This window comes from Dama dama, chromosome 23 (genome assembly GCF_033118175.1).
Source record: "Dama dama isolate Ldn47 chromosome 23, ASM3311817v1, whole genome shotgun sequence".
NCBI lineage: Eukaryota > Metazoa > Chordata > Mammalia > Artiodactyla > Cervidae > Dama > Dama dama.
Genome location: NC_083703.1, coordinates 20,117,720 through 20,143,308, shown reverse-complemented (window position 1 = coordinate 20,143,308; position 25,589 = coordinate 20,117,720). Strand labels below are relative to the sequence as shown.

The 25,589-nt window shown below is 37.4% G+C and overlaps 1 protein-coding gene across 13 annotated transcripts in view; it reads right to left on the bottom strand.

Moving 5' to 3' along the window:
- PARD3 (par-3 family cell polarity regulator) overlaps positions 1-25,589 on the bottom strand; it is a 557,182-nt gene that overhangs the window by 133,298 nt on the left and 398,295 nt on the right. For 10 of the 13 annotated variants that reach the window (XM_061126148.1, XM_061126151.1, XM_061126149.1 and 7 more), the window contains 2 exons: positions 15,570-15,680; positions 5,468-5,710 (listed from right to left, as the gene is read on the bottom strand). In XM_061126148.1, coding sequence (XP_060982131.1) covers positions 5,468-5,710; positions 15,570-15,680 — 354 coding nt within the window. The remainder of the gene's footprint in view (positions 1-5,467; positions 5,711-15,569; positions 15,681-25,589) is intronic. The other 3 variants (XM_061126154.1, XM_061126158.1, XM_061126160.1) reach the window with 1 other exon arrangement.

Below are 25,589 nucleotides of genomic sequence, written 5' to 3'. Positions count from 1 at the left end.
CTAAGGCTAAAATAAATATATAAATAAACAACCCCCATTACACATTAGTTCTCCAAACAAATTATGGTTTCAGGCAATGTTAATCAACAAAAAGAATTAAACAAGAAGTCTTTAAAATTAGCCATGACCTTATTTATGGCTTCATTACTTTCAAGATTTCATTTGTTGGGTTGTTTATGTCACCTCAGCCTTTAATTTAATTGCTGCATCTCTAACTATATTAGAATAGCTTAATGAATGGTGATGGCTTGTTTTCACTCACCAAAATGTAACATTTGCAGAACATATAACACCAAAGAGCCACTTAATTCATCCATGAATTAGAAGAAGTTGGATTTATACTTTGAGGCCGATCCTCTATTAGGAAAAGTATGATGTGAGCCAATATGACATAATTAAGGATGAGGCTAAAAGGAGAGATTCCGGGGCCCATAGACATCGTGCTGAGGGCTCGGACTGCATCTTGGAGACAATGAGGAGCTGGAGAACAAATTTAAGCAAGAGAATGAAATGTCAGATTTTAATTTTAGATAGAAAACTCCAGGTATTGTGGGAATTTGAAGAGAACAAGGCTGGAGGCTGGGAGAAGAGCTAGGAGATGACTGCCGGCACCCGTGTGTAAGAACAGGAGAGAAGGAGTTTGGAATTACTCGGAATGTAAAATGGTTAGGCCTTTGTCTCTGACTGATGCCTGGTGAGGGAGGCTGGCTACAGAAGAAAACAGTGCCTAGAGTCAATGTGTGGGTGGTGACAGCATTCTCTGAGACTAGGCTGAAGACAGTAGAGGAGGTCTGGACCGAGAAACAATGAACTTGGTTTTGGATGGGGTGTAGGTGCCTGGGAGACACAGAAAGCACATGTGGTAGTTAGCTCCAAGAATCGAGGGTTTATGGAGGACTGAGTTAGTGCAGAATACGCACCACCAGTGCTTCAGAGCAGTTAAAGCTATAACCAAAAGGAACACATAGGAATTATCAGTGGTCAGAGTTTTTTTTCTCAGGCAATCCCAAATTAGGAGACAAAGAAAAGAGAATCTCTAAAGAGACAGTGAAAGAAGAGTCAGAAAGGAAGCAAGAGATAGCAGTACTGGACATAAAAACTAAAAGAACAGAGCTGCAGGGAGGCCAGAGTGACCCAGAGGGAAAGAACAGAAGCGTTCGCTGAACCAGGAGTCCAGGACTGGGAAGCTGACACACCATGGCTGCAGTAACCCAATGCCCACAGACCTACCGCCTTAAGATAACTCCAGTTTATCACATTTGAGGGCTGGAGGTCAGAAGTCTGAAATGAGTTTTGCTGGACTTTACACCAAGGGGTTAACAGAGCTGGTTCCTCTGGAGTCTTTCGAGGAGAACCTGCTTCCTGGCTTTTAGCAGCTTCTAGAATCCACTGCCCTCCTGGGCTCATGGCTCCTTCCCGCCTTTATGGCAGCAGGCTGCATCTTCAAGCCCCTCTCTGACCTTGATTCTCTCTCCTCCTTCACCTGTGACCCACTGGGCCCAGTGGAGAATCCAGGGAAACATCCCCACTTTAAGATAATGCAATCATATCTGCAGCATCCTTTTGGACGCATGAAGGAGCCTATTTACAGGTTCCAGGGACTAGGGTGGGGCATCTTTGCAGGGGCTGTTATTCTGCCTACCACATGGAGAGAACAAGATGCAGGAAAGAAGAAACAGCAGTCTCTATCAATCCTAGATTAATCTTTCAAGAAGTCTGGATTAGAAGTGAAGAGGGAAAATAGGGCAGAGAAAAGCCAGAGGGTAAAAAGGTTTTTGTTTTTTTTTTTAAGCAACATGATCAAGACATCAGCAAGCTCACCAGCTATGAGGAAGTGACAGCAGAGACACACGGGCCAAGAAGGGACAAAAAGGGGGACCAAGGGGCAGGCTCCGTGCAGGGGTAAGACTGGGATCTGGAATAGTGTTCACAGGGCTGGCCACGAAGAAGAAAAGTGGATCCTCAGGAAGCAGGGAGACAGAGGCGGTCCAGGCAGACGGAGGAGGCAGATGGAGCTGGCCAAGGTCAGAGATGGGGAGTAGGAACACTGAGATGGGGTCAGCGTAGAGCTCATTCACCAGCAAGGGCATCAACTTGGAAAACACACATTACAATGAGACGGACTCCATTTGAAATATCTTCCTCACATCTCAAGGAAAGCAGAGATTAAAAAAAATACTAAGTAAATGTAAGTAAATAAAATGGTCTTTGACTTTTTGAATAGCAAATACAACTTTGTTATATGACCCAACCTTTTAAAAAGAGCACATGTTTAATAATGGCCCATAGCTAAGAAAATCAGTTTGCTCTATGTTTGGCAGACTTCCTTTTGACACAACTGGATTCCAGTTTTTAATGGGGGAGAAAACAAGTTCACAGAGGTCTTTTCTTTTAAAATCGGCATTTTCTCTTTAGTCGTAAAATGCATGCAAAAAGCTTGTGATTATGGTATTTATGTTTCCATTAAGGTGTCCTCAGCAAGCTGGGGGAGTCTAGCCTACTATTTTCCTGCTATTTAGATTTATAGCAGCACAGTAACTATTTTATTTCAATTATATTTGAGGACAGTGCTCTCTTGGTGGCAAATGATGGCATGGTGACAGTTAGCAAATGTCCATTAGAACTGTCTTTCTGTGGAGTTTTTGACTACAGATTCTGGGATCTTACTATAAAAATATGAATTGTTGGTGCCCTCAAATAAATAAAAAACATTACTGACTGTCATTCCATCAATATATATATTTTTAAAGAATTCGAAGCACACAAAACTTTTGGATTTAAATTGTATAATTTACAAAAAGAAACTTTTTGCTGAGTGTCAAGAAACACTGAATAAAGTTTATGAATAATACACCTGCAGGCTGACATTTTGAATAAAATGATGATTCGGTCATAGGTAAACAATGGGCATTTATGAATGCCCAGATAAAGTCGTACCCAATATGGAAATTATATATTATTTTACAGCTTTACTGTAAACAGACCTTACTAAACAAACTGATATTAGAGTTCTGATTTGATCAGCTGCATCACACTCTGAAGACACAGCAATCAAATAGGATATACACTCCACCAAAGAGATATAGGATTAGGAATCATTGACAATAGAATCTGGTTACAAGCAGGATAAAAGTTAAATACACCAAAACTTTTGTGAGTTTGAGCTTTGTTATTCATAGAAAATAGAAGAATAGGTCTGGCTTCTCTGGCATCCACCCAATATGAAACACAGAATGTTATTAAGAGCATTAATAAATGGTAATAACAATGACGCTATGACCAAAGGGTACGGTCAGATAATAGTACACATGTTAAGTCAATTAAACAGGCTTGGACATATTGCCGGACAGAGTATGAAGCTATTCTAGAAAAAATATTTTATAAATAATATGTGGAAATGGAGGAAGTGTCCCATTCTGACATCAAATTCACAGCACTTAATAAATGATCCCTGGTTATTTCCATGTGGGGCTACCAGATCCACATTTCCATCAGATCAATCAAAATAATAAGCAGTGAAATTCAGAATACGGCTTTCTTACTGAATAATAAAAACACCAGAACAGATTCAGGCTACACTTCACACTGTCAATGGACTGGCGATACTCCCATAAAATCCAAAAATTTGAATAGTAAAGTTCATCTGACACCAACAGCAAACTTGGGTGAAATTTAGTTAGTTGATGGGAGATTCTTTTACTGGGTATAAACTCTCTCTGAGGAGTCTCAAGTTTTATGTTTCCATTATTTAACTTTTTAGAAAGTTTAATAGAACCATATTCTAGGTCATCTTGTATGTCATTTCCCTGTCTGAATTTAAGTTTATACATACAGAGGCATCAAGAAGTGCTACTTTCAGTGATGTCTTGAGTTAATGATAGAGAAACAGGTTGGACTTCACGCCTTAGGATACATCGATTGGGTGCACAGGTCAAAGATCGCTGGCTACAGACATGCAAAAGAACCACAGAATCTAACTGAGAAGAGAGATGGCTGAACTGAGTCAGCCCTCGACTTGTGAGGCAAACTGAAGTGAATCTGCCATGGAGCATCCACCACCATGTTCATGATTTGTGCGAGACTAGATTTTAAAAAAAAAACATTATTGGCCACATTAAAGTAATGTTGTTCATTTGCATGTAATGGTTTTGCTGTTTTGTTTGTATTTAATTTGTAAAGATGTTTGGTTTTATAGTTATATAATGGCTATAAACAGAAGGAGTTCAGCCCTATTTTATTTTTATACATATTTAAATAACATTATAATCAAAACAATTTAATTCTATACGGCAGTATCATGAGATTGTTTTTTGAAGAGTCTCTACACTACTCTAGTCTGATAAACACTTTTTAACAGCTTTCATTCTGACAGAAAAAGGCAATGGGGGTGAAGCCATTATTTCCAAGCCAAATTCATATTCAGGTATAGGTTGATGAAGAAATACTTCACAGGTACCATAATTACCAACTTTTTGGATTAGCAATATCATTGTTCAATGGACAGCTTACCTCTGAAAAAAATAATTACAAAACACAAAATTTAAATTTCTGTGATTTCTCCAGAATTTTGATTCTGGAAAAGGGTTAATCCATCTGTGTTTTAAGAAGCCCTCCAGGTATCTGATGCATGCTAAAGAACCACTGGTTTGAAGGGAAACCTTCCTACTTTTAATGTTCAAAGCATAGCTCCACTGTTGAGCAATGATTATAAGACACCATTATAAGATGGGATGGAGTGAGTGTATTGTTTATGACAATAGCATGCAAGTGTTTCAAATAAAAAGAAATGAGCACTATTTTCTTCATGAACTAAATTTTATATGGTGCCTGAATATATAAATGGAGGGATGGAAAAAGATGTTTCTAAATTGTTTCAGATAAAATTTGAAATAAATATATAACCATCAACATAGGGTCAGCATTGCACTTCTTTGTGCTATACCAATGTACACAATCAGACCTGTGGTTTGTTAACAAGCAGTTTGAAGACTGGCTATACTATATATCTCATTCACTAATTCTTTCATGACATGAAAATCATGTCACAAAAAAAAAAAAAAAAAAGGCCCAAATAAACCATAATTAAATCGTGTTATTGCTCATCTATTTAACTATCATAAATAGAGGCTCACCTCACAATAAAAAAAAAAAAAAAAAGCCTTAAATTGAAGAACCACAATTTCAACTTTTTCTTATCTGAGTTTTAAACTACAGGTCTCCCATCTGAAACCATTTTAAGAACAAGATGAAATACTCTGGGATCATGAGACAAGCTATCAAAATCTCTACTGTTCCTTCCATCAGACTTTGATTTGTGTAAACTCAATGCTCTTAGACACAACAGCTTTTTAAAGGCTGTTAATAAAAGGCAGTTCTTGCTTGAGAACTGATGAACAATCTACTTCCTTGTCACAAACTATATAATAGCTAATTTGGAAGCAATACTCTGATTGCTTCTGGAGCCTACCTGTCTGCAGGTAAAGGTTTGGAATTCCGCGGCTTCTTCACTTGGGCATACAAAGCATCCATCATATGCCCTTCTCTTGGGCTCTGAGGTCTGGTGCTGAGAGCCATGGAACCTTCATAGGAAGAAATTCCCCCGTACAACAGCTCATCATCACAGCCAAATGTCCGATGAAAATCTTGGATTTCAGCATAGTCACGTTCCCGAGCCTGTCGCTCCCTAAATTCTCGAGTTTTGGCTTGAATCCTGTAAAATTAAAATAAGTTGGAGCAGGAAAAACTATGCCTTTCCTAAGAACTGGATATAGAACATTCATCAAAATACACTGCAAAATACATATTCTTTCATGCAGTTCTAAGAAGCTAGATAGGATAAACAATGTTATATTCATTTTAGATTATCAAGGTAATGTAATGGATTCTCAAAAATTATAATTTCAGATAGCTTTGTTCATGTCAATAAGACATACTCATAATTTACATCTTATTTTAAGTTATCACTTATTAACTAACTCTAAAAACCCACTTGGGATAGTTTTAGGCATCCACTTGCATTTTATTAATGAAACTTTTTGAGGCAAAAAGTCACTTTTTAAAAAGTTATACACACATATACTGTATTTGCATACATTTATGTATGGATATACATGTACGATCTTCTCATTATAGCGATACCATACACATTCAACATACTCTGAAGCTTAAGTATGAATCCACACTATTATTCTTTATTAGTGGCAAAAGATCTCAGTTTAATGATACTGACTTTTATTTTTTGTGATGCATACAGAGCTGGCAAAATCCGGAGATTAAGGACAAGAAGGCATGTACTCAACCAAATTCTGAAATCAATCTATTGATATTGTGCTAAGTTGGTCTTAGTTAGCTGAAGATAATTCAACAACCCTTGACAGAATTTTGAAAACTTTTAATGGGAAAAAATATTTCTATTACATACTTATGAATTTAAATGTTTACTTAAAAGTGAAGTCTTATTTATAAAAGCAATACTTTGGGCTGTGTTTAACATTTTATTGCAAGGTTATTTACTTTTTTATATTCAAAGTAGACCACTGCTAGAATAAATGATACTTAAATGTATTTAAAAGAATACAGAAAAGATAAAAAATCTGATGAACATAGCCCATTAATAAAAGAGAAAACTACAGGTCAGTATTTCTCATGAATATAGAAACCAAATTCCTTACCAAAATATTAGCAAATAGAATTTGGTAATATAGAAAAAGAATTATATACCATGACAAAGTGATGTTTATTGCCTGAATGCAAGGCTGGTTCAATATTTTAAAAATCAAACAATGCAAAACACCACATTAAGAGATAAAGAAGAAAAATTACAAGATTATATCAACTGATGCAGAAAATGCATCTGACAAAATTCAGTAGTCATCATGAGAGAATTCCTCAAAAAACTAAATAGGGCAGAACTAACTTCCTAAACTTGATAAAAAGCATCTATAAAAAACCCATTGATAACATAATGGAGAAAGACTGACTGCTTTCTCTTAAGATCAGGAAAAAGGAAAGGATATCTGCTCCCAACACCATAATTCAACATAGTGAAATTCTAGACAATGAAGTCAGCTTAGGAAAGGAAATAACTGGCATACAGATTGGAAAGGAAGAAATAAAACCATTCTTATTTGTAGACAGCATGATGGTCTTTGTAGAAAATCCCAAGGAATCTACAAAAAATCTCCTATAACTAAAAGGAAAGTTCAGTAAGGTAACAGAATAGTAATACTATATTAATAAGCAAAAATCCATTGTATTTCTATATGTTGGCAGTGAACACAGATGCCAAAATTAAACTACAATGTCATTTACAACCACTAAAAGAATGAAATACACTGATTATAAAGGTTTGTTTATAGATATGCATAAAATACACAGGTGTAAACCTAACACAACATATACAGGACTTATATGCTGAAAACTATACAATGACAATGAAAGAAATCAGGAAGATCTAAAAACTGGAGAGACATATGATTTTCATGAATGAAAGACTCAACCAAGTAAAGTCAGTTCTCCCCAAGTTGATAAACAGCTTGATGTAATTCCTATAAAACTCCAGCAAGACTCTAGCAGATACAAACAAGATTATTTTTAAATTTATATGAAAAGGCAAAGGATAAAATAGCTAAACAATTGGGGTAAGAACAAAAAAAGTGGGAGGAATCATACTTGATGGTGTGTTTTCTATGGCGGGAGAGACACTTAGATCAGTTGAACAGGATAAAAAACTCAGAAAAAGCTTACAAGTATGACCAATTGATTTCTCATAATTGTACAAAAGCAATTCAATGAAATAAGTCTTTTCAACAAATAGTGCTGGAGCAATTAGACATCCGTAGGCAAAAACGAAAACAAAACCAAACAGAGCAAAACCCACATTGAATTTAAACTTCATCCCCGATACAAAAATTAACTAAAAATGGATCACAAATTTAAATGTAAAACTACAGTTTACCTGTGGCCACCAACAGTGGGATAGGACTCAAAGAACTGACAAATCTCGTTATTACCCTGAACCAATGTGCATTTTAATGTTCTTCCTAGAAACAGATGCTAACAAAGCTTGCTGCACCAATGGCACAAAAAGTGGAGCTTTAGGACGAGGAATGCAGTGTGATTTTGGTGCACTTTAGTGACAATTCGGCCAAGAAAAGTCACACAATGATTTTATTTTATACTTTTACATTTGAATGTCTTGCTTGTTATAAAGTGAGAAAAGAGACCGCAACAAAACCAAAAGTACATATTCATCTCATATATTTTCATTGTCATATTTTTTTCATTTCAGAAAAAAAAATTTTTGGTTCAGGAGAGAAAATGGTTTTGTTTAAGGAAAATCACATAGTTTAAGGAAACTTTTCAAAAAGAGGGTGTCTTGCAGTGTAGCCCTTAACAGCTCCAGATGGTCAGTGCTATAAAAGGACACCCCCTCTGCTGTTTTACGGTGACCCTAAGGTCACAAATTATTTCTAAGATGTAAGACTCATCCGTTTTTCTGAACAGTCGGGTTGTTGTTTAGCAGTATCCATCTAATTTATCTCGGGCCAAATCTCAGCAATGACAAAAGTAACTGATTAGCAGAAAACTTAGCCAAAGAAATAAATGTCTATTGATTTAAGCAGCCCAGAAAGTCATTCTGAGCCATAAACAAGAGAACCATTCTGAGGTTTAAATGATGGCAGACAGCTGTTCTGACATGGATGGGCAACATATTCAGGCACTATTTCCCAATTCTCTGAATGTTAAGGAAAAAATGTGAAAACAACTACTAAAACTTTTTATTAAGACCTTTAAAAATATTAATAAAGAATTTATCATTTCAATTTGGTATGTTCAAACATAAATATTCACACCTTTCTTTTTTGTTGGAAAAAAAAAGTATTTTCCATTATGATAATGAAATTGCCTTGAACCTGCATAGAAAATAATACACAAAATAATGCAATATACTAAATAAAGTAATAAGGTTAATTTCTTTCCTGCTGTCACTAAATTCATGCTAACAGTCTCTCTTCAGCTTGACATCAATTAATGATTTTCAGTCCAGACTCTTGTCAGTGTTCACCACCCTTTTCTCTAATTAAAATGGATGATGCATGATGAAGATAAAACACACAAGACTTCTGTTCTTGTAACATTTCTATTCATTAGAATTTTTGCTTTTACAATAAATGGCTTTTAACACTAATTGCAGGAGAGTAAAATGAAAATAACTTTTTTTATGACTATGAAGTATAGTCCTTACATATCCAGAAAAGACACAAGGCTTAATAAGCACTACTATTAAGGAACCAACTTCTCAAGACAGAAAAATCAATGGTTCCTTAAATTACTCTACTGTATTCAAAATACTTCTACCTCCAACATTATGAAGGCTCAATACATGGAATGTTCTGAATAATAAGTTTTTAAAACCTCCAAGAAGCAGAAATTGACCTTTAATGTTTTTAATTTAAAAAAAACATCGCTTTTAACATCTACTAAAGATAGGATATACTAATATTACTTTAACATACAAATTAATATAAATTTTAGATTGCTACATATTAGATAAGTGTAAACTATCTTCAAAACAATGTTCAAGAGCTTGAAACCAACTCTTTTGGCTAACATTTTGTCCCCCAAGTTATTGTACTATCACATGGAAGCCTGATTCTGGGAACAAAGTTCCTGGATCTTTTCCCAACAATATTTCCTCTCTAAAAATCAGTATTAGAGAAATTCATCAAATAAAGTCCTGCTTTCATAGCAGAATGAAATGTAAGCAACAAGGCAACTGGAAAAAGCAGTTTGACCAAAGAGAGGTTTGTGGTCAACTGACTGAATCCTGACTTGCCCCTCAAAACAGCTGAGCAAATGGCAGACATCAGAAACCTTCAATTTTCACCTTACCCTGCTGCGCAAATCAAACAACTGCCATCTACCTAGACATAAGCTGCCAATGGAGTATCTATGCTGAATTCCCAAAAGAAGGAAGATATCCCACTAAATATGAAGAGTTGTCATTTTAAGTAGGATTTTAATATGTCTACAGTATTGGGGCAAAAGTTGACTGGAAAAGCCTTCCATGTTCTGAATGGATTCTTTAAAAAAAAATTCTTGAATAGGAACAATTGTTTTAAAGATATATTTCCAATTCAAGGGAAGAAGGCAGCTGTTGAAAACTGCAGTGGTTATAGTAGGTTAGGGATGGGAAAGTCAAACTTCACCCCTCAAAACTACTATATTTATAATATAAAATGATTAAAAGCTGAAAAAAGATGAAAGAAAAGCATTCACAGAGACAATACTATCCACTAACACAACCACAATTTTTCCAGAATCTACACAGTTACAAGAATGTACACTCTCAGCAGCCCTTTGTCTAAGCATGGGTATAGAATTACTCACTTTGCTAAATGCTGAGTTCTTGAGAACTAGATCTAGACCCCAATTATCATCTCTGTATAGTGTTCCTTATTAACTCCAGCCCCACCAGCCTCTCCCCCTCCCAAAGCTCTGTGGCCATCAACTTTCACAATTGATTATAATGTCTTATGCTGATTTTTTAATGTTAGGAGGTTTAAATCTTTTCTCCATCTTAACAAAGGTAAAAAATTCTTGACAGAGGAACAATTATAATAAGAATAAAAGTTTTATACCATCATTTTATTAGTTTAATATATTGTGAGCAAGAAAAATTTCTCTTTTACACTAATAAAACACTAGAATGATATTTGACTAACAAAAACACACACACACACACTCACTACTCTCTCTCACAGATACTTGCTCATTCACTCACATTATGTTCCGGCTTTCACAAATGTCAAAGCACCTTCAATTACTTCCAACTCAAAGAGATGCTATAATGCCAAATCTAAGAAAGCTCTAATCAAAAATAAAACTGACTTTCCTACTCCAGTTACAGACTGCCAATAAAATCTGTTTCAACTTGCCCAAGTATTGGTCTATTTGGGACTTCCATGAAGTTAATAGATTCTTTAAAAATTTGTTCACCTGCACAATAAGTTCTTAAAATATGTCTGATGAACTAATCTCATTGATTAGAAATGACTTTTCTGAAGGATTTAAGGGGACAGAGAAAATATGAAGAACCCTGCTAAATTATAGAAAAATATATTTTTCCATTAAAAGGATAAACTTTAAAAGTTGAGTTGTATTTGAATGACAATATGTGACCTGCATGCAAAAATTATCCAGAATATCTGGGTTCTGATGTCAGAATTCAGGGAATCTGAAGCCTAAGTTTCAAGCCAAAAAGGAATGAAAATTGTTTATTCTTTTAGATACACAGGGAATACACCTATTGTTGCTATATAGTTTATTCCTTCTGTAATTTCACTAATTCTTATTCATGCACTTTAAAGAAACCTTACTACTACATTCTGATACATATTTTTTAAATGATAATCCTGCAAAAACTAACAAATAAACACATGCCATCTCTGAAAAGGATCTTATCAACTAAGAAAGACCACAAAAATGTTTCTATCAAAATTTCAAGAACTTACTCAAAGCAGATATTGGAAACAGTTGGTAAAACTGTAAAGAGAAATGCCAGTGATTGGAAACTGGAGGCAAAAAGGCCAGAAATTTTTATTTCCTGAATGTTGTATCTATATAAGATGATGAATGTTCACTAAACTTATTGTGGTCATCATAAGAAAAGAAAAAAAAAAAAAACTCAATTCTGATTTCTATAGCCAGCTAGATGAATGAGCTGGACATGGCTAAACTAGGAGCCAATGGTCTTTACTTGTCATCAGTATTTCCCAAATGACTCTTAATTCTGAGAGATATTAGTATTTCGTGGGAAAAAGTAGTGAAGAAGGATGTATATCTATGAGTAAATAAGTTAGGAAATGATGATTCTCTAGTCTGTGGGCTTCCCAGGTGGCGCTAGTGGTAAAGAACCTACCTGCTGATGCATGAGATGTATGAGATGTGGATTCAACCCCTGGGTCGGGAAGATTCCCTAAAGGAGGGCATGGCAACCCACTCCAGTATTGCCTGGAGAATCCCATGGACAGAGGAGCCTGGAGGGCTATAGTCCATAGGGTCACACAGACTTGGACATGACTGAAGCAACTTAGCGCGAACATGCCCACAAACATTTTGGTGACTCACAATGTACATGAACAGAATTAGGCTGTTGAGAAATAATAGAGTAAAGAAATATGCATAAGCTGCTTTTAACCAAGTGTTTCTCAAACATATTTGCATGTGGAGCCCTTTTTCTGCTGATGAATGCTATTTGGGAAACCCCACACCACAATATTTATATACCATTAAAATATAAATGAAGCTATCAATAGAGCAAGAATATAGTAGAAAGCCTCCCCTCCAAAAAAAAAAAAAAGAAAGCCAAAGATTACTTCTGACACTGAGTTAAGAGAAAAATCCATTGATGTGCTTTATACTTGAAGCTCAGTGGGCCCAGAGTTACAGAGATCATGTAATTGAATCTGTGTTATTTGGGAATCAGAGCCCCATCCTTTTGTGAGGTGGAATGAGCTAATGTGCATGCATGCATGCTCCGTTGCTCAGTCACGTCCAACTCTTTGTGACCACAGGGACTGTAGCCCACCAGGCTTCTCTGTGCGTGGGATTCTCCAGGCCAGAATACTGGAGTGGGTGGCCATGCCCTTCTCCAGGGAATCTTCATGATCCAGGGATTGAACCTGCGTCTCTTGCATCTCCTGCATTGCAGTTACTGGGGGAAGTCCCTAAATGTACTTAGTCACTCAGTTGTGTCTGACCCTTTGCAACCCCATGGACCTCTGTCCATGCAGATTCTCCAGATTAGAATACTGGAGTGGGTTGCCATGCCCTCCTCCAGGGGATCTTCCCAACCCAGGGATTGAACTGGAGTCTCCTGCATTGCAGGCAGATTCTTTACCAGCTGCGCTACCAAGGAAGCCCAAATGAGCTAACAGAGGCTACCAAATGTGGTCAACAGCATCACCCAACAGGTACGGTACCAAGCTTAGCGCTCAAAGCTGGAAATCAAAATAGCACATCTCAGGATCAGCTAACTTCACCCTTGCTGTTTTACTTCTGAAGAGGAGACCTTAGGCACAGAGGCTTTGGTTCAGAGAGAACTGGTGAAGCCCAAAGACAGACCCACACCAGGATCCTTCTCCTCTTTTCTCCAAGTAGACAGCATGTATCTGAGACCCAGTGACGGCAGCAAGTGGAAGGAAAGGCAGTGAAGTGAGCAAGAATGAAGGCAAATTCCATCTCAGACCCCTGCTCTGAAGAATCTAACTTACTTTCACTATCTAAATAGATATTAACATGGTAGGAAAAATCATTTTCAACTATATTTATTGTCCTTTTGATTTTTCAATATTCTATCGAGTCATATTCAGGCATCGTGGATTTGTACTGACAAAAGAAAAATTTTGGTATGTGGACCTGACATAACTAATAACTAAGGAATATCAGGTTTTCTATTTTTAGATAGAATCAGCCGAAATTATTTTTGGAACTCAAATAGCTACAGTAGTAAATAATATTACAGATGTTTCACTACCCATCAGCAGTGAAGGAAAAGCTGTCATGAGAATACAGGCAGTGGCTTACTTAGTTTTTTCTATTACCTCCAGTCAGGTTCTTCCCAAAGAAGCTGCAGTTTTCATTCTCAAAAGGAGCAATGTCAATGCCAATAGACAGAATAGGAAAGAGGTTTTACAAAAGCAGAATTGCTTTATCAAAATAACACACACTAAACAAGAACCACTTATGCAAGTCAATGAGTCTCATATATTCCCCTGCTCAGTTACAGGATCCATGAGTTTAAATAAAACATACTTGTAAAAACTGTTATTGAAACATGCAGTCAAACAGTTTTCTTAAATTATGAGGCTAATTGATTTTTTTTAATGGACCATTCACTTGTTCCCTGACCCTAAAAGATTCTTTATTCTAGGCCTCTTGTACGTTGTAAATTCATTAGGACCAACCTAGTTCCCAGAAGTATTGCATCATTAGAGGTACAGAGATGCAGATTAAAAGCAAAGTGGAGAGGTGAACTGTGCCTTAGGCAAATTAATAATACAAGTGAAGCCATTATGTAAAACCATTGTTTGGCTGTAAAAATTTGACTATGCATTATAAAGGATTTTGGAAAACGTTGATAGAATTCCACATTGAAACAGAGCAGTTCATCTTAAACTGCAAAAAAAGGGAACATTTAGAATGTGAAAAATGGTGCAGGATTAATGACACTCTTCCCCTAAGCTGGCATCAAGATAGGGAGAAGTACAATGTTTCTTCCTACCCATTAAATTATTCTCTAACTAAATCACATATTTGCCTGTGGATATATCTGAGTTCATACATTTACCTGGTATATACTCTTCCTTAAGGGATAAGAAAGTCTTTTAAAATAGATGTTTGTACTACTGAACACTTAAATGCCATACTCAAACACTGAGAACACTGCATGTCCTGTTCTAAAAATAGTGAGTTTATTAAGTTTGGGGATGTCTAAACTGGTGAGGATTAGAGAGAGTCAGAAAAGCAAGAAAGGTGGAATGACTTTTTTTTTAATTGGAGAAGAAGTGGAAGAATAGACTCAATTTTGTAAAATAGATTAAAAGTGCATATTTTCCCCCACTTATTTATTTTATAAACTGCAAAGCTAGAAATAGAGAATCACACCATTCCAGAAAAACACAAAAACATAACCCTCAGGGGTATAAGAAAGATGAATGAAAAATATCCAAACATGAATCACTTCTGACAGAAAAGCCTGTCTTTCATTGTGTCCTTGTTAAGAATGAGATCAAAGGTGCCACAACTCTAGAATTATAGTAAGAATAGCCGACTTAGCTTTAGAGATGCTGGGTTACAACCCTAGCTATGGATAATATTTAGCTTTATAACCTTGATCAAAGTAACTTTTCATCCATTTCATTGGTCTGTGGGTTCCCACCATGAAATGATTCAACAGTAGATAACAATCTTTCAGGAAGAGATAGAGAAACATTTAAGTAAAAAATGTCACACAAAATATGATAGCAAAACAGGAGGAAAAAGAAATAGATGTCTGACTTCATAGGAAAACAACATAGTAAAAAATCAATAGCCTCCTCAATTCTTATTAAAAATCAAAATATTTTAAATGAGATATAAAAACTCAAATAATTTTATTTCCAGATGAATATTTCTTTAAAATTATTACAGTATACTACATACTCATAGGTGAATGAGACAGAATATTACATATTTTTGCCATTTTCAGTGATCACTAATGCTGATTTATTTTCTGTTAATATCCATGCTCATATGCCCTACCATCTTCTATGCAAAGATCTTAACCAAAACCAATAAAATTCATTTCAATGCCACAAAGTAAAATAAGGTTTTTTCCTTTTAATTGTTTTTACATTGTATTCATCCAACCATCAGTATTTGGACTGACACAGAAAGATAAAATAAAAATAAATGCATAAAATACAAATTTCATAAATAAATTTCTTTATATTAAAAAAAGAAAGAGTAGAAAAGAACACAAGTGCCTCCCTTGAATGAGGTCCACCCAAATAACTGGCATCTACCTTTCCCGCTCCTGCTTCATCCGTACTCTCTCCTCTTCTGACGTAAGGGAGTCCTGTATTTTTATTTTACCCGTTTTCTCAATCTTGTCATCTTTTCGATGTTTGCCAAACCTGTTGATAACAAAAAATTCTAACTTGTCAATGTATACAAAATGCATTGTCATTCTCCTGGGATAAGACCTATGCACTCAACGAAGTGTGAGCATCCTCAAAATGAGGCCCCAATGCCTCCTGCCCAGTATTAATATTTTCAGACAGATTACTTTAATCCACTTTAAGGGCAACTTTCCAGAGAAAAACCATCTTTGGAAATGGCCTCCATAGCTGTTTTTCTTTAGCCAACAGAAAAATAACAAAATCCTTATGGTTCATCCTTATTAAACACACAATCCATAAATGCACAGAACTGAGTGCCGGAGGATAAAAAAATCTGCATCAGAGTGGGTTTCTCTTAGGACTACAGAATGAAAATCCACAAACATCATTTTAATGATATCTTTGCAAACAACTGTTCTTTATTTTCATAGTCAGGTTTATTGGCAACATGTGTCATACTTTAAACGCTGACAAACAAGGTTATATTTGCAAGGTTCGAAGCAAAAAGGGATAATTTACACTCTGACCATACTTTGGGCTTATTAAACTGAAAGCTTTAAGGCAGTCTCGACAAATACTGTTCCTAAACTTGATGAAACGCTATTGCTGAACGTGGCATCTCTGACTTGGAAATCTGTATCCGATCAAAAACAAACATGAGGAACAAACGTGATTCAGAAACAGTCCACACACATTTCCACAGATGGGCATTGAATTCTAGGCTTCCCAAGAAAACACTAATATGATTCCCTTCTGTGTCCAAAATGCCTCAGAAACCCCAGACTCGGTATCCATTCTTTTTCCTGCTCTGTTGCTTTTTTCTACTGTTCTCCAGACCAGACCATGTTGCCTGGAAGGCATGTGCTCTGTCCCCAGAAATAACATTCATCTGGAGTGATTTGGTCACCACATGTTTCAAAAAGCAACTCTTTTATAGACAGTTAGTCAACTACACATTCACAAGTATACAAAGTATACTGAGAATTCTCAATTGAGCACAAAGTAGGAATTTGACTTATGGTGATAATCATACTGAAAAGAGAGGAGTCAAAGGGTAGCATCAAAGTTGATATAAAAGAGAGAGGAAAAAAAAAGTGACTTTGCTGGCAGTCCAGTGGCTAGGACTTTGACTTCCAATGCAGTGGGCATGGTTTCGATCCCTGGTCAGGGAGCTAAGACCCCACATGCTTCACGGTCAAAACACCAAAGCATAAGACAGAAGCAATATTGTAACAAATTCAATAAAGGCTTTTAAAAAACTGGTTAACTTAAAAAAAAATCTTAAAAAAAAAAAAAGAGACAGAAATCTCAATTACTAGAATGGTTGGGAGCATACATCTTTCTTTTTTGATATAAATGAGATCGCAAATATGCAGCATTTGAGTACACGGGAATACTTCTTGTGTTCACGAAAGTAACACTATGTTATAAATAAGTAAGGGAAAGCATTCTGAAAAGGTTAAAACAGAAAATAGTTAAAGCATCACTACCACTATTCCTTTAAAATTATCTGTATCATTAAATGGCAATGAAAACTGCCTGTGAAATTAACTTTCATAAAGCAAACATATCCCTAAATTTTAATGTTATTTAGAAATTAGAAGATCATTTCTGTTGCAAAAAGAAAAGAAAAACTCCCTAGAAACCTAAGCCCAGAAGCTAATGACTTCTCACAAGGGAGAAAATATGTAGCATGCTTTTAAAACTAATAAATGCAGAGCTTTAAAAATAAAAAATTTTCTCTTTCCTTTGTTCTCGTCAATATATCAATAATGCCTAGGAGGTAAACATAATGAGTATGTTTGTGGTTGTTGTTTGGTCGCTAAGTCGTATCCAACTGTGAACCCATGGACTGCAGCGTGCCAGGCCTCCCTGTCCTTTACTAACTCCCAGAGTTTGCTTAAACTCATGTCCACTGAGTCGGTAAAGCCATTCAACCATCTCATCCTCTGTTGTCCCCTTCTCCTCCTGCCCTCAGTCTTTCCCAGCACCAGGGTCTTTTCCAAGGAGTCAGTTCTCTGCATCAGGTGGCCAAAATATTGGCGCTTCAGCTTCAACATCAGTCCTTCCAATGAATATTCAGGGTTGATTTCCTTTCGGACTGACTGGTGTGATCTCCTTACCGTCCAAGGGACTCTCAAGAGTCTTCTCCAGCACCACCATTTGAAAGCATTAATTCTGCGGTGCTCAACCTTCCTTATAGTCCAGCTCACATCCATACATGACTACTGGAAAAACCATAGCTTTGACTGTGCAGACCTTTGTCAGCAAAGTGATGTCTCTGCTTTTTAATATGCTGCTAGGTTTGTCATAGCTTTTCTTCCAAGGAGCAAGAGTCTTTTATTTTCATGATGACTCTCTTTATAGAATGAATTAACAAAAGAGCAAACCAAAACAACTGACACGTCTCAGGAGGAGCCATCATCTAACACATGATGTTCATTCATTTGACAGAAATTTACTGAGCATCTACAAGGGGTTCAGGGAACAGTGCAGGGCTGGACAAATTAATTTGTGTGTCGTCAGCATGTAGATGTTATTTAAAGCCCATGTGAATGCCATTGTGAAAATTCTGCAACACTAAGGCACCTGGAAATATAAAAGCCATTAAATTCTAACTTTAAGAAAAATGTCAAGTTCACATCTTAATGCATGACATTTACGTATAACAGGGATTCCTAAGGTAAATCATTTAACCATTTAGTTTCTCAGTTCATAAATACCCTTCAAACATTACATTGTCACCATATTGACCTGCTTCTTTTGTGGTACTGGTTCTCATTCTGGATTATATACGTTCAACCCTGTGTCATATTTGAGAAACATTATCATGGCACCAGCAATATCATCTATCTGAACCAAAGTGAAAGTGAAAGTTGCTCAGTTGTGTCCAACTCTTTGCAACCCCATACAGTACATGGAATTCTCCAGGCCACAGTACCGGAGTGGGTAGCTTTACCCTTCTCTAGGGGATCTTCCCAACCCAGGGATTGAAGCCACGTCTCTCACAGTGCAGGCAAATTCTTTACCAGCTGAGCCACAAGGAAAGCCGAAGAATACTGGAGTGGGTGGTACAGCTTAATCTTACAAGGATCTGCCCTTTGAGCTAATAATCCAGGGGAAAACTGAGGTGGTTGACTTTTCCATGTTTTAAAGCAGTTTAGCTATTTGCAGCCCCAATCTAACACTGAGTTTAATTAGCTATTGTTAAGATTTTTTTTTCAAATGGTCTTTGTTCTCTTTTGTTAAGAAAATTTCAGTTTTCTGACTCAGTCTACCAACTTTTAGTTTTTTTTTTTTTTAATCTAAAATACACAATCAAAAAGAAAAAAAAAAAAAAAAAACAACCCTGTGAATCCCAACTCATATTTAAGAACTGAATTTTTCTTTAATTGTATTTGTTGTCAAAATATTAGTTTCCTAGGCTGCCAGCTGGGGCTTCTCAGATGGCTCAGTGGTAAAGAATCGCCTGCTAATCAGGAGACAAAGGTTCAACTCCTGGGTTGGGAAGATCCCCTGGAGAAGGAAATGGCTACCCACTCAAGTATTCCTGCCTGGAAAAATCCCATGGACAGAGAATGCCAGTGGGTTACAGTCCATGGGGTCGCAAATAGTCAGACACAATTTAGCGACAGACTATTTTTTTACTTTTCAGGCTGCTGCCAATCATCAGAATATACTATTTTATTATTTGTAAATTTATTATCAAATTGCTATACTTTCCTTTTTAAAATTACACATTCAAATTAATATAGGAAGAAAGTGAATGAACCACAGATAAAATGTGTATAGGTTAGCTTTTGGACATTTCCCTTCATGCCTGCTTTAGTTAATAAATTATGTGATCTCTTTAAGGCATACTATAAAAGTATAGCACATTACTTGATAATTGGGGTAAAAATGGATCCCTCAGCTGTAATTTTTGACAGAATGAAATAAAGACTGTAAATGAAAAACAAAAAATACACCAACCATTCTACAGTATAAAAAGAAAGAAAAAAAAACAGGTAGCTATATCCTCATCACTTTAATTGCCAATCTATTCTAGTGTTCATCTTAATTTACAGTTGCTTAATTCTTCCTGAAAGAGGGACAGGGGAGGTCATCGAGAAATTCCAGCCACACTTATACTCACACAGTCAGTTTCAGAGCTGAAATCAGTAATCAACATATGAAGACAATCATTTAATAGCAAGATGCTTAGAAACTTGGAGGACATCAATTACATTTATTGTATTACCTTTGAAAAGCCACCAATGAATTTCAACTAGGTCATTTTCCAAGGAACAGAATAACTGAAAAAATATTATGTTAATAATATGTCCAGGAAGCAAACCCATTCCCAGGAAGGAATCCGTCTCATGAACTGCCTTCTGACTACCCCATACACATGTTCAAAGAGAAGTCACCACCACTTCTGGAAGAATTTGTTGGTTAAATCTTATGATATGTTAATACAGTAGAATGACCTTTATTTGTTTTTTAATAGGGACAAAAAGACAAATAGAGAGCTTGAGAAAAAAATTGATAGGGAAATTGGTATTGCCCTATAGAGATAAAAGGTACAATGGAAAAAATGCCAACAAGCCACTGAAGACTCCTTCACAGAAGGATACAGTGGATGAGCCTGTCTTATCAGAGTGAAATTGATTGCTTAAACATATGGCTTTCTTCATAAAGGATACAGCAATGCTTTCATTCAGCTAAAGTAATCTCCACGTAATCTGCTAAATGGGTTCCACCGTGACGCACTACAAATGAGATCACGGCTGTCTGCCAGATCAGCCATATATATTATTACTGCGAAGAGTGATGGGCAAGATGTGCACTTGTTGATGAATGGAGGAGGAAAAAAAACAAAACCCACAAACCAACAGTCATAATGGCTTGCAACCAAATTCTGTTGTTTTTCTACAGAAAGAACTGTTGTGGGAAATTAACTACTATAAGAGGTTTGTGCTTTTCAACCAACATTTTGGTTCTTAGGAAATTAACCTCATTCTCGCTGTGGTATGAATAACACTGAACTCTTCCTATATTTTATACTGCTACTAAAATCAGAGGTTTTTTTTTTTAATTGGACGATAATTGCTCCGCAATACTGTGTTGGTTTCTGCCATGCATCAACATGAATCAGCCACAAGTTTCCATACGTCCCGTCCCTTCTAAACCCCTCCCATCTCCCTCGCCATCCCATGGCTCTAGGTTGTCAGAGCACTGGGTTGAGTTCCCTCACACAGCCACTTCCCCTTTGCTCTCTATTTTACGTACGGTAATGTACATGTTTCCGCACTATGCTCAGTCTGTCGCCCTCCTCCTTCCCCCACTGTGTCCCCGAGTCTGCTCTCTATGTCTGCATCTGCATTGCTCCCCTGCAAATAGGGTCATCAGCACCATCTCTCTAGGCCCCATAGGCACGCGCTAATATACAATATTTGTCTTTCTCTTGCTGAATTACTTCACTTAGTACAATAGGTTCTAGTTTCATCCACCTCAAAATCTTTGATCTTTAGGAGGGACTAGACTGAACGATAACACACAATAGGCTGCTATAAAGAGAATAAAACTAGTTTTGTAATGAAAGGGTTTTTCCTAATATCATACTTGAAAACCCAAGAGGAAAAAGAAAGTCTTAAATCTGCTGCCATACTTAAAAATCAACACACAGACTAACTAGAACCAATTAACTTGTAAGTTTTGAGGAATAATTTTTAAAATAAGATTTTCTTGTAAAAAAAAACTCACTGAAATGTCACCTAGAAATCTGGTATTTCTCACTGCTAATTACCGAGGTCTTCATGTCTAAGGAGGGCTTTGCTATAAAGACTTGTCTTACTATTTACCCTAAGAAATGTATAGGTTAAATGATGCTACTTGACTGAGGAGAGAAGTGAAAATGGCAGACATTCAGTATCAGCTCCCAGAAGCCTTGTGTCCCCACACCCCACGCGACCCTGTCCCCAGCCAATAGCGACTCCTGCACTGGTGCGGGCAGCATGTCATCTGACTCCATCTCCTGCCCTTCATTTCTGCACATGTTTTGCCCTTCATTTCTGCATACTTGCACCCTTATGTGCTTTAATCACTTCCTTTCTCTAGGAACTCGGAATCTCTTTCTGGAAATTTCCAGTTTCTGGCAGACACCTGTGTGGTACAGCCATTGTGCAACACCGTCTTTGAACACTGCTTGCTATAACAACGTGCCAGGGCCCTAACGATCCCTGGGCGATGCCAGCCACCCAGTGGGCCAATTTCAAGAAGCTGTAGAGCAAAACTGAAGGCTGTCCTGCATTCCTGCATCACCATGAGAAACCTGCATGCCTTGGGCAGGGCACATGTTCACACAAGCAAAATCACCTCACCAGCTTTTAACCTCATTCCTCTGTAGTCCTTTGAGTCATGTGAAAAAAGTGAAAGTGTTACTCGCTCAGTTATGTCCAACTCTTTGCAACTCCTTGGACTGTAGCCCGCCAGGCTCCTCTGTCCAAGGAATTCTCCGAGCAAGAACATGGAGTGGGTAGCCATTCTCTTCTCCAGGGGATCTTCCCAACCCAGGGATTGAACCTGGGTCTCCTGCATTGTAGGTGGATTCTTTAGTGTCTGAAACACCAGGGAAGCCCCCTTTGAGTCATACTTTTCATAAATGGTTTTAGATTCAAGTTTCTCTAGAGGCTCTTTTTCGATTGATTCTGGTACAATCTTTCCCCACATTCCTGGTATGAGCAATGACTTCCCTCAATTCAACTTGGCTTAAAGTCCTAAATATCAACTGCTCTAAACCTTAGCTGAAGAAAATAAACATCTAGCCACGTGTCTCTGCAGACTGTTCTAGTGCATTCCTGTCCCAGTGCACTGAAGCTCTATGTGCGTATCTATTTGAAGACAGAAGCCTGGAGATGAGTCCACCTTGTCTGATGTCTTTATTTGACAGTCAAGGAAGTTGACGCCCAAGAGGTCTGCACTCAGAGCTGTCCAAAGTCACCTTTCAAGGGAGGAACAGAGTTCAAGTTACCTCACTGAGTTTAAGAGACCTTGGTGGCTCTGAACTTGGGCCCTCTAGAGAAAATGAAATCCCCAGACCAGTGAAGTTCACTCTGTAAATCCTATGTGAGATGTATAATTGAGCACCTGTTGAAAGATTTTTTGCTCATTTAATTACACTTAACTAGAATTTATTGAATTCTTCTTTATGTACTTGATCTTATTGATCCCCACAACCAGCATATTAGATAGGTATTCTCGCCTTCCTGTTTAAGGAAAACCTCAGGAAGCAGAGGGGGATTCAGTGATTTAACAGGTCATCTAGCAACTAAGAGCCAGGCCCTGGTGGCCCAGTGGTAGAGACTCCACCTGCCAGGGCAAGGGATGCAGAAGATTGGGTTCGATCCCTGGGTCGGGAAGATCCCCAGAAGGAAGAAATGGCGAGCCACTCCAGTGTTCTTGCCTGGAAATCGCATGGACAGAGGAGCCTGGCGGGCTACAGTCCACGGGGTCACAAAGAGTCGAGCACGGCTCAGTGACTGAGCACACACAGAAGACAGAAAATCTGGGGCTTGCCGGGTAGCGCTAGTGGTCAAGAACCTGCCTGCCAGTGCAGGATATATAACAGATGTGGGTTTGATCCCTGGGTTGGGAAGATCCCCTGGAGAAGGAAATGTCAACCCACTCAGTATTCTTGCCTGGAAAATTCCATGGACAGAGGAGCCTGGCAGGCTACACAGTCTACGGGTTCGCAAAGAGTTGGACACGACTGAGCTCACATACTGTCTAGCCACTAAGCAGCAAAGCCAGGATTCCAGCCTAAGGCTTTTTTTATAACCACACCCAGCCACCTCCAAAGCTTTAGGAACCAAAGACAGCTAGCCACTCTATGCCTTTATACTGAAAGCAGTTGATTCAAACATCTTGGTTGAAATTACTGAGATAAATCTTGCTTTGCCAGCAGCAAGGAGGTCCAGGAGACATTGTTTCCGAATGAACTTTTCTATGGAGGCCAGGAATCCAGACTCAAGGTCAAGAACTGATCCTTGAGTTTGGGGGAGAATGGATACGCCTCTGTGTAAGGCTGAATCCCTTTGCTGAAACTATCACTACACTGTAAATCAGCTATGCTCCAATACAAAATTAAAAGTTTATAAAAAGGAGGGGGGGGTCTGATCCTAACCATTGGAAAGGATCACACAAATGGCCACATCCCCATTTCTAGGTCATTGCCAATATTCCTAAGTGCAATGACACTCCAGAAATGGAAGAGGTCTGCGTGACACATGCAAATCCTGCCAGGCAACAGCAGAAGTGGGTCAAATCACCCAAACCCAATCAGAGGGTAAGACAGCAAGAAGTCACTGGGTGTACTTCTCTGTATAATAATGGGCTCATGGTTTCTGGCCCTATATATTTTTTTTTGCCTCAGCCTCCATTTTACCAATGAGGAAAAAATAAAAATCCTTTCCAACTTTCCAAAGTATCCTTCTGATACAGGATCTTTCATATTTTAGTGACATTTAAAGAAACTGCTACCATGATCATGTACTGATTTGCTCAGCAGTGGTTTGTGGTGATGCTAGATGAATCAGGGAAGAGAGATCTGATTAGAAAAAGCAGAAAAAGCTCCCATTTAGGCAAAAAACATCTTGGCAATCAACCATGATGAGCAGCAGCCCTGGAAAGCATACATGACAACTTGATAGTGCTTTTGTCAAATAGGATGCTGTTTTAAGCCGGCGCAGTGTAGCGGGGGTTCTCTTTAAAAGGAAATTCACAAACTTGAGGATCATTATTTGATTGTGTACGGTTTTCATCAGCGCTAGTCTGATTAGATTTAATAAACGAAATTTGTGTTGCTTGGCATCCAGGAAAAAAATAGGTGACTTCTATTTTTTTTTTTTTTAAGAAAACACAGCTTTTACTCAACCAAGCTAAAACAGCCTTCAGATCTGAGATGGTCCCTTAATGGACAATGTGCCCTTCTTAGGACTCCCATTAAGTGTCCTCACAAGTGCATGTTTCCCCTGTGGAGCTTGTGTTATCAAATCAAGGATGCCCAGATAGGCCTAGTAACCCGACACTGCAGGAGTCCTGGAAGGATACAGACAAGGAAATATTAAAGCAATTAAGAAACTGAACCTAGCACATTATCAATTTTGACTTTACCAGAATCATCATAAACTCCAAAGATTTTAAAAATCAAACCAAACATACACACACACACACACACACACACACACACACACACACACCAGAAAGCACGGGATTCAGATATAAAGATTTAAGGGGGGAAAAAAAGCAAACACAGTAATCTTTCAAAATACAAGATGACTACATAAATAACCTGAAGTAATATTCATAATCTATATGTGGAGGCATTCAAGCCAAATGACAGGAGATGGGTGAAAGTATATCTTAATTATGATGTTATAGCTTCCCTGACATCAGCTAGTTCATGGACCACATGATATATTTTCTGTGGTAAATAAACTCCCTCTTTGTAAAAAGGGGTCAATCAGTAATGACTGCTCCATACAGGATTTTTTATAAGGTTTGATATACTTCATTTTTTTTTCAAAACATACCTACATAGGCAATCAAACCACATTAACCCAAAACACCAAAAATGCAAATGCAAAGTAATTTGTTTCCCCTTCTAGCTACTACATTTTATAATGAATTATATATATACATATACATACACACACACACACACACGCACACTTAAATAAGGTAAAAACAAGACACAATTCTGATTTTTCTAAATGCTTAATTTGGCACTGAAATCAGCCATGTCCACTTTACACGATTTTGAGAGTCTTTCACCCAACTACTTCTCTGAATCCTTTCTTTACCACCATGCTCTTAATTCTTGCACGGTTCATTTTAATGCATTATTGTTTCATAATACAATACTACAAATTGCAAATTACATTT